The sequence below is a fragment of the Cebidichthys violaceus genome, unplaced genomic scaffold (assembly GCF_023349555.1).
Source record: "Cebidichthys violaceus isolate CVI_PGR_0920_01 unplaced genomic scaffold, fCebVio1.0.p SCAF_41, whole genome shotgun sequence".
In the NCBI taxonomy this organism is placed as follows: Eukaryota; Metazoa; Chordata; class Actinopteri; order Perciformes; family Stichaeidae; genus Cebidichthys; species Cebidichthys violaceus.
In genome coordinates this window covers 111,595-126,791 of record NW_027176606.1, presented here as the reverse complement: position 1 = coordinate 126,791, position 15,197 = coordinate 111,595, and the positions used below count along the sequence as shown (strand labels likewise).

Here is a 15,197-nt window from a genome sequence, read left to right as displayed (position 1 = left end):
AAAGGGAAGGATGAAGAACAATATTTTAAATTTGAGAATTTGTATTTTAGTTGACCAGAGTTACACTGCACAGTATCTTAATAAACAAACGTGTACACCAAACATGAGCAAAAAGAAACAGGATTGAGTAAAACAATTTAAGTTACCGAAATTATATAACTCCTTTTATGTTGTTTTGGTTTTTTTGTTGTTGTTGTTTTTTTGTAAGGTGATATGTACTCTGGTCCACACTCCAATACAGTAGGTGGCGGAAATGCACCTTTCACTGAATGCCATCCGCCAAAAAACTTAAAACTTAAAAGATGAAGAAACATGAGCGAGGCGCGTTGCGAACGGCCAGGCGAATTGACTCTTCCCGCTTCCCGTAGAATGTTTTTTTCTTCTCAAAGATGGCTGCCATCAGGAGCGGGGTGACTCCGGGTTGCCTTGCAAGATGTTTCCTGAGACAGACTGGAAAGCCGAGCCGAGGCAGCCATCCACTTTCAGACATTTGGAACCACGTATGTCTTATTCACGGTATCATATCTGTTACTTTATCCCTGCTTCTGGAACAAAGACACAAACTACGACTTTCAACGGCTAACTCGCTAGCCGGCTAGCATCCTCGCTGCATGCCTTCTGTGTGACTTTGACAGTGTCAGGCTCTCTGGTGAACACCGAGTCCTTTGGTCTAATGTAACCGTTAAATCGCCAGGTTTTTTAAACAAGAACAGCATCGGCAGTATAGCTGGAATCCCTGGAATACGTGCTGAAGACCACCAGGAGTGTATTGCCTTAAATAAAGTGTACATGTGTGTGGTTGTACAAGCTAGCAGGGCTCTGTTAGCAGCTGCTAGCTTTGTCAACAACTACCACAACATGTATCCAAAAGTGAAGATACTGGGGCTGTTGCTCTACTATTAGCTTAGCTATGGTTAAGGGTTTAAAGCTACACTTGCTATCTTGTTGTTTAGTCTAAACCTAGCTGCTGTGTCCTGTAGGAATCACCTAAACTCCATCAAAGCTGAATGTTTATCTTAGACCTGCTGCACACCTGATTTTTTTCTAGTATCTAGGTTAGAAAGTTCAGTTAAATAGTAGATTTCTCCAGCTTAGATAATTTCATTAATTTCTAAAAGTTAGAATCCTTTATTATGTATGTTTATGTGAAGGCAGAACAGTCAAAACAATATTTGTGTCTGGATCAATACTTATTTGACACACAAGAGGATTATCTGAGTGTTTATGGGCCATTTCATGCTCAGTAAGTGTGGTGGTTTTGACAGTAATTTAAGCAGGTGAATCACCTGTGAATTGTTTAATTATCTGAGGTTATGTGTCACAGAGGTCCCACTGTAAACATGCTAATGCTGTAGTTATTGATGTTGTTATTATTGTCAGGGCCAAATGTTCCACGATACGATTTACGTCTGCATTTAAAGTATTTTGTGATTTAAAGCTGGTTGCAAAAGTGCAACCAGCCCATAGTTGATCAAACACGTTCTGTATATTGTTCAGGTTTCTTAATTCTCCCCTCAGCGGTTCTCATTTTGTCGGCTGAACTAGAAAAAAAATAAAACTTCATTTCCCTCATTACCGTTTACAATAAACATATGGCATTATTATTGTTTTATGTGATCATTTTGACAGCTCACACAGGTTTAGGGCTGTGCCGCGTGTCCTCAGATTGTAGTTTATTCTGTTAAGTCTATATCTGGCCGTGTTGACACTCTGTCCCTCTGGTTGACACGCAGCGGTTGCTCCAGAAGTCCCATCTGCACATAGCTTTTGAGGGTCGCAGTCCGGCCCCCAGGACTCTGCTGGGCCGCAGACAGCATGGGAAGTTCCTCTGGGTGAACGCTGTGGCAGTCAGGCACAACAGCTCACAGGTCAGTTGGAGCACGTGTGAATGGTCTAATGGCAACGCTGCTGTTGAGAAGCATCGGTGAACGGCACTTCTCTCAGATCGTGTGAATCGGTGAACGTTTTTTTATTTTGCTAAAGAGTTTTCCCTTTTGAGCATAAAACTGACAAAAATCAAAATCTCTAGATTGATCATGGTCTCTGCTGCCATTGAACCTGCTTCACCTGATTTGTCAAAACATTTTGTGTTTTTTTTATTTTTTGTATTCATCAGTACTGCTCTTGAACACAGCTGCTTCTTCAATTGGACAGCTGCCTCTCACTTTAAATACTAGAGTGCTAACTGAGCTAGTGATGGTGAGAAAAATGTGGCTCCACCAACACTTTTTAAATGAAATGTTGACGATATGACTAGTATCATAATTGCATGTCTTTATTTATATGTACTAAATGTCTGTTTGCACTCAAAAGTGATGTTTTGTGATGTCATTTCTTGATATTTGAAAGCAGTTTCTGGCTGGCCTTTTTTTACGGCTAAGTTTTACCGATTTTGGAATTATTATTTTTTTTTTTATTGGATATCGCCAGATCCCACCTGAAGATGGAACCAGGGCGGCTACAGTCCTGGGCTCCTCCCCCGTCTCTCTGCCCGCTGACCTTACTACCCCCGTCATTGCACAACCCATCACTGAACAGGTGGAGCCCTCAGCTGAAGTGAAAGCATCTATCTAAGACCTTTTAATTACCTTCTAACTTGAATGATTCCATTTTCATCAATATTTTCAGATGGCAGCACCATTAGTGGACATCTCTCCTCCTCCTCCTGCCGTCTTGACTTCCTCCCCTGAGCTTTTGTCCGCTGACCCCGCCGCTGTTTTATCGCAACCGTTCGGTGAGCAGGTGGCTGACGCTGCACCGACTGCAGTGGAGGTCTTTCAGGCCGCGGCTGCAGAAACCAGTTTAGCGGAGCTGGGATTGGGCGCCTACACACCAGTGGGGCTGATCCAGAACATGTTAGAGTTCATGCACGTGGATCTTGGTTTGCCCTGGTGGGGGGCCATTGTTGTCGGTAAGCAACACTGACTATAAATCAATCATTCAGGCGTTCTGGGGGGAAGTAGTCAAGGCAGGTTATATCCCTGTCTTCTGTATTTCCTGTGTCCTCTCCTGATCCTTTTCTACCTGTTTCCACTAATCTCTCATAAAGGAACGGTGTTGGCTCGTATGGCTGTGTTTCCAGTCATAGTGAAGGGCCAGAGGGAGGCCGCCAAGCTGAACAATGTTCTGCCCGAGATGACCAAACTCACTTCCAGGATGAACGAGGCCAAACAGAGTGGAAACAAATTTGATTGTAAAACTTCTCTCTTCTTTCTTAATTGCATTTGTCCTTTCAGTCACAATTTAGATTTGTGTGCGTGTGCGTGTGCGTGTGCGTGTGTGTGTGTGCGTGCTCCATCATCTTGTCATGAGCTGTTGTTTGCATGTTCCAGTTGCCAGAGCTTACTCTGACCTGAACCTGTTCCAGAAGAAGCATGATGTAAATCCTCTCCGGGGCTTCTTAATTCCTGTGGTGCAGGTCGGTTTATTTCTTTATTCTGGTTTCCCTGTTATGTTGTACTGGGCTGCGACACCGTTATAGTAACTCCATGCTTATGGCTTAAACCTAATTATACGCCTGAACTTTCTATTGATACGTAATCTATCAAAGCAGGGCACATTTTCATGTCTAATAACTGCCTTACAGTACTATCACCATTAACAACATTAAACATGTACCAAATACAAGTATGTGCCTCCTAAGTAGTACTTAATACCGGACTAAAGCTCAAAAAGTTGTATTACTGCTCATGTTTTTAGGACCTGCGAGCTGTTTTTTCACAGTTTGTCTCCTCTGTCCGTCTGTTCCTCCAGGCACCAGTCTTCATCTCTTTCTTCATCGCGCTGAGGAAGATGGCGTATCTGCCGGTGCCCAGCCTGCAGACAGGAGGCCTGCTCTGGTTCACAGACCTGACGGCAGCAGATCCTTTTTACGTCCTGCCTTTGGTCGTCACTGGAACCATGTTCTTCATCCTGGAGGTTGGCCAGCTTTCACCCAACTTGTGATCATAGCAACTGTAGAATGATATCAACCCTGTTAATCTGCCGGCCAGAATAAACACAGAATAACAGACTTATCGTAACAAGACTATCATTTCACTGAGTTTTTGATCTTGTTTTGAACTGTTTAATATAATCGTGTTTTTTCTTATTAATTGCCACATTGTCGCTCCGTCTCTTTGTAGTTGGGTGCAGAGTCTGGTATCGACAACCCCAACCTGCGAGCCATGAAGACTGTGTTCAGGATCATGCCTCTCATCATCCTCCCCCTCACCATCAACTTCCCCACGGTCAGTCTGTCACTCAGCCACAGCCGTTTCTCTTCTAGTGGGTTGACACGGATTGCAGCCTCTTGATGGCACCGTGAAAAAATAAGACTCGTTTGCATAGAAAGGGGCCAGTTTAGCAGCAAACGTCAGGATATTACCTCATTTAAATACGCGCAAATAGCTCAGGAGCCCTGCAGTGAGGGCTGCATTTCTCACCTCTTGCTGCTCTTATTTCTGTTTAGGCGGTGTTTACCTACTGGCTGACGTCCAACTGCTTCTCCTTGGGTCAAGTCGCCCTGCTCAGACACCCCTTGGTCAGAGAGAGGTTGAGGATCCCCGAGAGGATCAAACACCCGGCCTCCGCCCTGCCCCAAAGTGACGGCTTAATCGAAAGCATGAAGAAGGGTTGGTGTCCAAACTTGCATTGAATAGATTGGCTCTTAAGGACGTTTGATGGATTGTTTTTTTTTTTTGTAGAAATGTTGAACCATTTCTGTCTTTGTCCATGTTGTGACTGTGGTTTGGTCTCCAGGCTGGAAAAACGCTCAGCTGGCCCAACAGCTGGAAGAAAGGGAACGAAGAATCAAAAATCATCTGGACCTCGCGGCTAAAGGTCAGTCCCACCACTACTTCATCAGCGTCATCTGATATTAACTATATGTATGTATTTAAAAATGTCTCATTAATACTGAGCTACTGGAATTTCAAAAACAACCTGTTTGATTAGAAGCTACAATAAACAAATGTCCTACTTATTCAAAAGGTTAATATTTACTGAAGACATTTAAGGAATACAGAAGGATAACGTACAGTGTACTTGGTGATGTCTTGATGTAAACTGGTATAGGGGCTCCCCCTTGTGGACAGTTATTGCAATAATAAGACATGAAATATATTTGTAAAATCCAGGGTCTTAAGAGACCGATAGCCAGCAAATAGTGTGAAAAAAGTAATAATCCTGAAACATACATACGTTAATAACATGTTTCTTGCTGGATATTCAGTTTGTACTCAACTTAAGGTGTGAACACTGAAGAAAACTCAGGAGACAGATACACATTTTAGTATCTGCTGAAGGGTTAATGATGCGCTGCTGTAATAAAGGACTCTGATATGAGTGTTTGGAGCTTTGCATGTAAACTTATCACGGCTGAAACATGGAAGGAAAATACATTTTTCACAGCATCTGTTGTCAGGAAGTATCTTACTAGTATTGGGTTTTGTCACACTTGTTTTTGCTGTTAATCTTCAGACTACACCTCATAATAATTAGTCATTTTTCGTTGCCGTTAGCATGATTGTCTCTGCGCTGTCCAGGCGTTGACCCTCTGGAACTGAATGTGTTTATATGTCTTCTCTTTATTTCTCTCTGCAGGTCCACTGAGGCAGACTTTTACCCACAATCCCCTCCAGCAGAACTCACCCATGGCTGCAGCATCATCTAAAGACAAGCAGGCTAGTGGCAAGGCGAGGCCATGGAAGGACACTATTGGATAAATCAGACCGATAGCTTGACGATATAGTGATTTATGTACATATTTATGGATGGAAGAGAGGACAGGGTGGGAAAGGGATTGTCTTTATGTATTATTCTAATTAAAATGTCAAATCTGCATCAAAACTACCGCTTTGGTGGTGTGATTTCTGAGTACACAATATACTGATTCACTTCCCAGTAAACGTCCTTGAAGCAGAAAGAAAGAATTGAGCACATTTATGTTGTCAATAAGTAATTTTATTATAAATACGTGTTTTCAGCTCAACCATCCAACAGTCTTTTACATTTCGGAGTCAGACGTTGCAGGAAAAAAAAGTAAATTAGTGTAAAAATAGCCCTTCACTAGACTGTATAAAACTTTTTATGAATCCTTCCCTCCACATTAGTGAACGTAGGAACATAATATAAAATAAAGTTTATTATATTCTAATCTCTGACACTGCTTGATTTTCTTTGTGAGAATAATAATAACAAGGCTGTTTTTAAGGTCAGCAATTCTTTTAGTTTCGAAGCTGCACTTAAACAATTTAACCAGAATAATAATTTACAACCTTCCAGTAAAATCAAAAAGGTGTTACACGCAATATATATCAATTAAATAATTCTCTACTAATACGTACAGTTCTGTGATAGAAAGAGGTGTCGACTTCTTCAGGAGTGCATTAAAAATGTCCTCTGAAGTCTCAGTCGGCTAGAGTGAAGTCTTGCCAACAAGCACCCATCATTCATACATTCATTAGCATGACCACCGGGTGATGATTGACAGGTCAGAGAGCTGGGTCCAGCTCAAGCCCAAATGTTTGGTCCAGCGAGGCCTTGCTGCTGCGGCGGAGGCGGCTGGCCGCGATGAGTGCAGGTGCAGGGTGTTGAAACCAAACATCTACTCTGACTTGTCCATTTCAGTCACAACGGAGTAGCACACCTTCTGAATCAGCACGCCGGCTTTAGCTGAAAGAGATGGAGACGGGAGAAAGGTTAAGTTCGTCTAATATTAGACTGAAACCTAATTGAATTGCAGTTGACGTCGTGAGTGTTGGGTCCGAGCAAAGTACTTTGCAGCTGTGATATCTGGTTGAGAAAAGTACATAATAGCCCTTTTGAACCTTGACAGGAGAGGAAGGTGGGAAAAGTGAGGAGACAGATGAGACACACCTGTGAGCTGGGGGAAGGGGGACACTAACAAAGACAGCATGGAGGAGAACAGAAAGAGGAGTGAGAGTGACTAAAGGAGGAGACAACTGAAAGTTGAAATAAAAGTAAACGGAGTAGCAGTTGTTCCCAGAACCGGCTGGATTTTCTGGACTGCAGTGAGCGCTGATACCCGGAGCAGGTTTGGATGAATCTTGTTCAACTGTCTCGGAGACCTCGGATGTGACTGTGGACATCCTGTTCTTTGTTGGACCTACACAAGTTAAGATAAGTCTCTTCTCCTTTTCTCCTGCCTCAGGTTCAAATGATCTATTTTTGGCACTGCCCTTTACCCTCTCATTGCCTCCTTGGACATTATAGCCCCTCCCCCACAAAAAAACACTTTATTTAAATATTTAGGTGATTTGAGTTTGAGACCCCTGCTTTCAAAGCTATGTTGTAATATTCAAAAGCGATGAGAGAATCCTGCAGCTTCATCTTACCAATGAGGCTCCGTAGCCGCTGTGGCCTCCTATTGGCCGGAGTGTAGCAGCAGAGGAAGTAGACGGGCACTCCCGACAGGGCGATGCCGATGCCGATCAGGGAGTTGACGGTGTCACTGTAGAGCGGCACCACCACCAGGAAGACCGAGAGCACGCAGAAAATGATGGGGAAGAAGAGGCTGAGCTGAGGAAGGAAGAGGTGAGATGACGGTCAAATACTGTAAGCAAAGGAAACATTCGTGTGCAAGTTGTTTTGTGTTTTCAAAAGCTATCTCTGGTTCTGCTTCTTACCTTGAGTGGCCTCTTTCTGTCCGGCTGCTTCCAGCGCAGATACAGTTGCCCCAAAATGGACAGACCGACAAAGAACCAGTAGCTGAAGCTGTAGTAGTTGATCAGCCTGAAGACGTCCTCTACACACAGGTATATCAGAGCCATGAGGCCCTGCAGAGGCAAACAAGAAACATTGTAAGTCAGACTGCAAAATGTGGGGAAGGCTCTCTCAAAGATGCAACAGTGGGATTAACTTAAACTGACGTTGAAGAGCAGGGCGGGTACGGGAGTGTAGCGGTGGACGTGGATCATGCACAGGGAGTCGGGCAGGTGGCCCTCTCTGGAGCCCACGAAGAACAACCTTTTTAGAGACACAGAAATATGCAACAGAAGGGGTGATGAGTGATGGGCAGGGTGCTGATAACGCAGGGATGAAGAAAAACAAATAAATAAAAATAGTCACTGACCTGGAGGAAGCCAGGATGGAGGCGTTGAGTCCTCCGAAGCAGGACAGAGCCACAGCCAAGGGAATGGTCCAGTTCATGACACCAAACACCTGGTCTGCAAACGTCTGGAGAGAGAGAGGATTGTGTGAGGCTTGATGAATGAAGACTCAAAGTTAAGTCGGTTATTGAGGATTAAATATGCGCCTACCACAGCCACAGCATCACTGTCCAAGATTGCGTTCATGGGGAGGATGGTGTAGTACGCCACGTTGGTCAGGATGTAGATCACGGTGACGATGGGCATGGAGATGGCGATGGCCAGTGGCAGATTCCTGTAGTTCACGCGAACAAACAGCAGAGGGAAGCAAAAGAGATGAGACGCGAAGGCTTTTAATGCGTTGAAGTGTGTGAGATTCAGTCTGTGGGGTCGAGAGCAGATCGACCCCGTGGTTGAGGGGAGGAAGGCGGAGGATGGGGGAGGATGGGGATTGTGATAAATTGGGGGTGTTTGTCACTTAATCTGCCTGGGAACTCCGGGAGAGGCTTGTGATCCAATCACATGTGTAGTCTTGCTTCATTTGATCAATGCTGTGGGAATCGCACCACGAGGCTCAGACGTACTCTCAATCTGGATGTGATCGTTTCGAAGTGACTGACATTTTAGGAAGTAAATGCCACAAGTGTTGATCAAGTCACGCCTGAACTGGCAACCTGTATCCTGCAGCGTTATGTTTTATAATTGCACCGGAGAGAAAGCATTTCCTTTTGGAATTCACACGAGATTAAGTGTTTTTTTTTTATATTTAACATTAAATAGAATAACTATACAAATTCACAAATGTTAAGAAAAATAACATTTGACATTTGACTTCATCTACATATGTTTAGGGGAATTACAATAAGTTTACAATGTTTTCTCCAACCTTTTCACCATTATTCCCGAGTCTCAACCAGATAATTAGATCCCATGCTTTCATTGTGTGTTGGTTAAACATTCAAAGTGGTGCAGCTGGTGCAGTAGGACGTGTACTATCCTCACCTCTCTGGGTTCTTGATCTCCTCTGTGACAAAGTTGAGGGTGTCCCATCCCGAGTAGGAGAACAGAGCGGAGTACAGAGCCAGAGCAATGTGTCCCGGATCCTGAGATGAGCCTTCAAACATCCCATCAAAGTTCTGTGTGTGACCTGGAAAACACCAACGTAACCATTTCATTTGAAGCAACAAACATCACCATGAACTCATCATTTATACCTCATGTGTTGTGTACAAAAGTCTAGCTTCTAAGCAGTAGCTTTGGTATTCTTAAATCTTTAAGATATCGTGTGTGTGTGTGTGTGTGTGTGTGTGTGTGTGTGTGTGTGTGTGTGTGTGTGTGTGTGTGTGTGTGTGTGTGTGTGTGTGTGTGTGTGTGTGTTCTGGTTAGGGACCTTGTCCGATCTTCACCAGGCCAGTGATGATGACGGCGATGAGAGCGATGACTTTGGCGTAGGTGAAGAAGTCCTGGACCCTGGTGCCCCACTTTACATAGGCACAGTTCACGAAGGTCAGCAAACCTGGGGTAAGTGGAAGCAACCAAAGCATATATATATTACTCACACACACAAACAAATCCTTCAACAGTCTCAGTGGGGGACATTTGCTCTGTATACTGAGTGTGTGCCAGCATGTTGCTGTGTGAGAGTATGGCTGATTTAAGGAAACGCTGCTGCTGACTCAAGCAGACTGGCCTGTTGTTTTTTCAGTTGAGGAAACAGCTGAGTGCAGCACATACAACATCACACACACACACACACACACACACACACACACACACACACACACACACACACAACTGTACAAGTGTACAGTCTTAGTACAGTTTTAAAAGCTTCAAAGCATTGATCTGACGACGTTGTATATTCCTGCTCAAGGTTGGTGATTTGTGACCGTTTCTACAGCCTGAGTGACTTGTAGGAAACTTTTTCCTTATTGCCCTCCTTCACTGAGAGCAGCATTGACGTTCTTGGGAAACGTGTTTCCGTGCTTCGCTCTTATCTCTCTTTGGCCTCTTATCAGCAAATGAGCCCTTCAGGTTCATAAACGTGGCACGTTTGCTCATTTTTGAATGAAGGTCCACCTTGACATGAACGCATTTCCTCTTGTGTAAATCCTCCTCTTGACTCCACAAGTCTCGAAAGCACTGATAAAACAAACTCACCTGCAAACCTGCTGAGTGGACGTATTTTATCTACAAGTTCACGACGTCAAAGCGCTCTGACCTCCATCCACCAGATGTTTAAAGGAGAGACCGAAACGCGATTACATCACCGCCGTCTCCTCCACGTTGACCACCGTCATCCGCAGTGAGGGGACGAATCATAACACTATCGTCTTCCACCACTTTGACAGGCGGAGGATCATAACAGGTCCGTTCCCAACAGGGGGCCCGGTCAAGCACAGCAAAACACAGAGCCCCGGACAGCGGCGACCGGTGATGAGCGATGGAGACGGAGGCCTCGCCACACAGAAGTAGAGGCGTGGTGTGTTGACAGTGAAAGGTTAGACGGGTGGGAGGTGTGAGATCAGATTTGGGAGGCCGACTGACTGGTAGTGGAGGTCAAATATGGTCCAGATGTGAAGTGAAATGGAGGATCTTTAAAAACTCACTCGGTTGCTCACTAACTGTGAACTCACGTTTTTTTGTAAAAGTTAAGCAAATCTGCTCTCTCTGATACGTTGCAATGCATTATGGTCCTTTGCAGTGACTACGATACATAGCGAGCAAGAGGGTCCAAAGATATGAAGTCAACATCTGGACTTAGCATTTGAAAATATGTGAGTCTAGATTATGAGATACGACACAAGGTTGAAGTCCAATTTTTTTAGACATACAAATCAACATTTTGTTAAAACTTTGACGATCCTATAATATTTTTATTGGTGTTGAGGTCAGAGTCTCACTGCAGGACTTTACCTCACCGCTATCAGCCTCTCCTCCTGAGCTCTGCTTATCGGTGCATGGCACAAGTGTGTATGTGCGCGTATTTAAGTGTGTGTTCGTGCATGCACGGGTGGGTGGGCGAATGAGTGATATTTATTGCAAACTAGCACAGTGTGTATTTGTTTATCTCGAACATCAAGGCTTGTCTGTAAGATATAACCTTCCTGTCTCAGTTGTCCGGTTGCCTGAGCGTTGGTATTTATCTCTTTGTGCTCGGTTGCCTCGGTGAGCAGTTTCGTGAATTTCTTATTAGTTTGATTAATTCAGTTTGTCAGCTTTGCTCTTTCCCCGGTACCATTGTGTTCTAGTTACCTCGGCAATCTGTGCTGGGTTTATCTCGCCTTTTAAGAACAGTTTGTTACTGTTCCCATAACGATGCCAAGAAAGTCATGACTCAGGTCGTCACGTGCGAAACATCATGCCGGGGTTTCTAAATCTGAGAATGAGTAAAAATGGTTTTTCCCCTTACTCTTCCATAATTTGGTGCACAAGTTTTAGGGTTCGCTCAGTTCCTCTTCTTTCTGCCACAGACCTGCTGACGGCAGCAGTGGTTTCACCATTTTTCACTTCTCTAGTCTATGAAGCTCACATGCTCTCTTTTAGATGGGGAAGCTTACTGTGGCACACATCGTCATCGTCTCCTTAGGTCACTCGAACACTTACTCAGCTTTCATTTTCTTCTCACTCATTCACACACATTGACACACACAAAATCCAGATGTGTTACTTACATATACAAGCAGCAGCCAGCATCCTGTTGGCCGAGTATGGAGCTATACAGGTGGGGAAGATGGGCTGCACCATGTAGTTGGAGAACGTGATGGCTATGATGGCCTGGCTGGTCGGCTCGATGATCAGCAGCGACGTCCACAGGCGAATGAAGGCCATGAAACCCCCGAAGGCCTCCAGGATGTAGGCGTAGGAGGCCCCCGACTTGGTGATGGTGGTCCCCAGCTCGGCGTAGCACAGGGCCCCGAACACGGAGAAGATCCCTCCGACGGTCCACACCACCAGAGAGAGGCCGTAGGAGGCGCTGTGGATGAGGACGCCCTTGGGTGAGACGAAGATCCCCGAGCCGATCATGTTCCCCACGATCAGGCAGACCCCGTTCAGGAGGGAGATCTCCTTCTTCAGCTTCATGGACTCGTCTGGGCCCTCAGACTTCGCAGAAGAGGGGCCGCCATTGTTCTCCTCTTGTGTTGGGGCGGGGCTGTAGGACGCCATTGTTCGTGTTTCGGTGCTTTATTGCTTGGTTTAGTAAAACGAGGAACTGTTTTCTGAGATTTCAGTCACAATTGAAAGAGTTTTTCGTCTTGATGTGCGTCACAGAAGACTTAACTTTTCCCCCCTTCCTGTTATCTGTGATCATCGCCTGCCATCTGTGGAAGGAACACGGGTCATATCAGTGATGCGGTTACCATGGCAACATACAGCAAATACTTGTGTTGTTTCAATCCTGTCCAAATCTAGTCAAACAAAAACATATTTACAGGCAAAGGGCGCTAACAAACATGCCAAAAAAAAAAAAATCAGCAAACTGCTATGGACACTGTTGGATGTGAGGGCAGTTTTGTGGATTGGAGAGCCATTAGGCCGCACAGCAAATGGCCTTTTAAGGTTGAGTGTATTGACAGAGAGAAGACAGAGGGGAGCAAACACGCCACATGCCTGAAAACACCGGCTCTTCATTAGTAACCACACTAGCCGAGAAAGAATTACCGACTGAGAAACAATTTGACTCCTAGCTGCCCACCAATCCGCCGACACACACACACACACACACACACACATGCTAGAGAGTTTGAGAGTGTCAGCACAGTGGCTGGTCACATGTTTTCCAAAGTTCATACATGTTTTCCAAAGTTCCTCATCCTCGGCGTGTGTGGAGTTTAATAATGAGAGAGTAACATCAAGGACAGCATGCTCATTCACCTTTCTGCATGACTGGTTTTTAATAACTCAATGTGACACTAATGTACAAGCACCAGCTAAATGACATAGTAGCTGACTTAAATTGAATGATCTGTTGATGGAGTTTTGAATGAGAAAGGGAGTGCTGCATCAAGGCCAAGACTGCAGTGATATTACTTTAAGATTTTCAGGACAAATTGGCGTCCTTGGTGTCAAAGCATCCATATATTTGGTTGAAAGGTTTAGATGTAACGGTTGTTTCAAGGTGGTTTCCAAGACTTACTGTAAGTTTAACAGTCGCTTTTCAACCAAACGTATAAAAGTTTCAAATCCCCAAATATGTCTTCAGGGCTTGTTACAGCATTTTCTTGATGAGCAGAGATTGATCAAACAAACACGTACAGCGCCTTTTAGGAAAACGGAGCTTAGAAACACAGGAATAACTTGATTGAAATGCAGTGTGTGTGTGTGTGTGTGTGTGTGTGTGTGTGTGTGTGTGTGTGTGTGTGTGTGTGTGTGTGTGTAGATATAAAAAAAAAGGCTCATGAGATAGTTGGCAGAAGATGCTAAGTAAGTAAATAATTAAATGGGTGAGATTTACTGCAGATTTAATCAGAAATAATGAGGATTAAAGACTAAATATGGAGATAAGAGACTGAAAAGTTCAGATACCTTGAGGCAGCAGCAGATCAGCAACACGTGGGTTTCGCAAAGGAGTGACTGAAGAGAAGGAGGACAGGAGATTGAGCCGCATGTGATCAAACGCGTGCCACAGACAGTGAGAGGCGAGGCTCTTACAGAAAGACAGTGCAAGGTCCACAAGCTGCTGATAAGTAGTTCTTCTTGAGTTACTCAAGGTTACATCCTGGATCAAGAAAAAAAAATCCTCTCAAGTTTGGGGTGAAAGGATTCAGCTCCTTTTCTTTTCAGGGATCATTGAAACCAACCTTTTTTATTATCATGAGGGGTTTTTAATTATATCTAAAAGATGACATTGAGAAATCAGGGGAATCACCTGGCTGCAGGATGTCTGTAACTTGTTACACTAGCTGCCAAAGAGTTACATTTCTACCCTTTTTAAAATAATAATTTCATGGGCTAAATCTAAGAGCATCTTTAGTCACGTTGCTAGTTTCACTTGTTTTGGATTTAAATGGCAAGGCACACGTGGGCTGACATCACAGGTTGATAAATGACAAATAGGCTGCGTTGTACACTTGAGTGTATTTATCTCGTATCAGTGCACATATCAGTAAAACGCCCTGGTGCTATACTGTCAAGTAGAAGCAGCTGCTTTTTTCCCTTTGGAGAGACTCACCTTCTCCAGACGCGTTTCGCTTTCCTCCTGGTGGGTGTCCGGCTTTGATCCCAAATAATGTGTAATAGTCGAATCGCGTTCACCTCTTCCTCGCCCACTCCCCCTCTCGTTGTTTTTGCTCTCTATCACAGTCAAAAATAAGCTTCTTCGTGCGTCTTCCTCCTCCGTCTTTACGCAGCTGTTTCCTCTGGTTTTGACTTTGCTCTGCAGCGCACCTCTGTGTTCCTCAGCTGATGCACTTGTGGATTTATGTACTTCTGGTTTTCTCCCACTGTACCGCCAAGGAAACGAGTCATACGAGGGGAGGGGGGGGGGGCGGTAATTGCCTCGCATTGTGTCTCCTAAGTGAGTCATCAGAATTAAAGGGGTTTTAATTAGATTATCGCGCACATCAAGTATAATCATCGGTAGAGGACCTGAACGATCGCCGGTGGTCTTTTGATTACTTGTTGGAAATGAATATAACAGCGAGACAATGCGTTCAGAGATATCATCATGTTGTTATGATTATGCAACAATGAGATGAGTCGTAAACTCACTCATAGTATAAACGTGGAAAGTAACCAAGAAGACTACATTGGAGTACTGTAACTTAAGTACCATTTGTGAGGTACTTTTACTGGTGCATTTTCATTATATTACTTTATACTCAACTACATTTCAGAAGGAAATATACTTGTTACTCACTACATTTGTTGATGAACTTAGTTACAAGTTACTTTATAGATTCAGATTAATTAAAATGTGATCAACAAATAGAATATGACTTGTTATTTGATATTAAGCTACACAGCACTATATAAAGTAATTCAATTACTGTGAAATGGGCCATTCTGCATCATAAACACTTTTACTTTTGGTGCGTTTTGATGCTAATACTTTAGTACTTTTAAGTACATTTTTGAATGCAGGATTTTTTACTTGGAACTCTTGTA

General features: G+C 44.0%; 2 protein-coding genes across 3 annotated transcripts; one reads left to right on the top strand and one right to left on the bottom strand.

Moving 5' to 3' along the window:
* Positions 1-378: 378 nt before the first annotated feature.
* On the top strand, positions 379-5,832 carry oxa1l (OXA1L mitochondrial inner membrane protein). Its single transcript, XM_068728170.1, has 11 exons — positions 379-500; positions 1,734-1,868; positions 2,431-2,538; positions 2,629-2,911; positions 3,050-3,193; positions 3,333-3,418; positions 3,754-3,918; positions 4,125-4,229; positions 4,451-4,613; positions 4,741-4,821; positions 5,584-5,832. Exons 1-11 carry the CDS (start codon positions 390-392, stop codon positions 5,703-5,705), a joined length of 1,503 nt encoding a protein of 500 aa, XP_068584271.1. The 5' UTR covers positions 379-389; the 3' UTR covers positions 5,706-5,832.
* A 100-nt stretch (positions 5,833-5,932) lies between these two features.
* On the bottom strand, positions 5,933-14,507 carry slc7a7 (solute carrier family 7 member 7). Of its 2 annotated transcripts, XM_068728171.1 has the most exons (11): positions 14,263-14,507; positions 13,617-13,664; positions 11,765-12,412; positions 9,481-9,606; positions 9,093-9,237; positions 8,262-8,385; positions 8,075-8,178; positions 7,872-7,968; positions 7,629-7,778; positions 7,338-7,521; positions 5,933-6,654 (listed from the first exon to the last, which is right to left on the bottom strand). In XM_068728171.1, the coding sequence occupies exons 3-11, from the start codon at positions 12,255-12,257 to the stop codon at positions 6,587-6,589; spliced, it is 1,491 nt and encodes a 496-aa protein (XP_068584272.1). In that variant the 5' UTR covers positions 12,258-12,412; positions 13,617-13,664; positions 14,263-14,507; the 3' UTR covers positions 5,933-6,586. The 2 variants fall into 2 exon arrangements, with proteins under 2 accessions (XP_068584272.1, XP_068584274.1); XM_068728173.1 differs by lacking the exon at positions 13,617-13,664.
* Between the last annotated feature and the right edge of the window lie 690 nt (positions 14,508-15,197).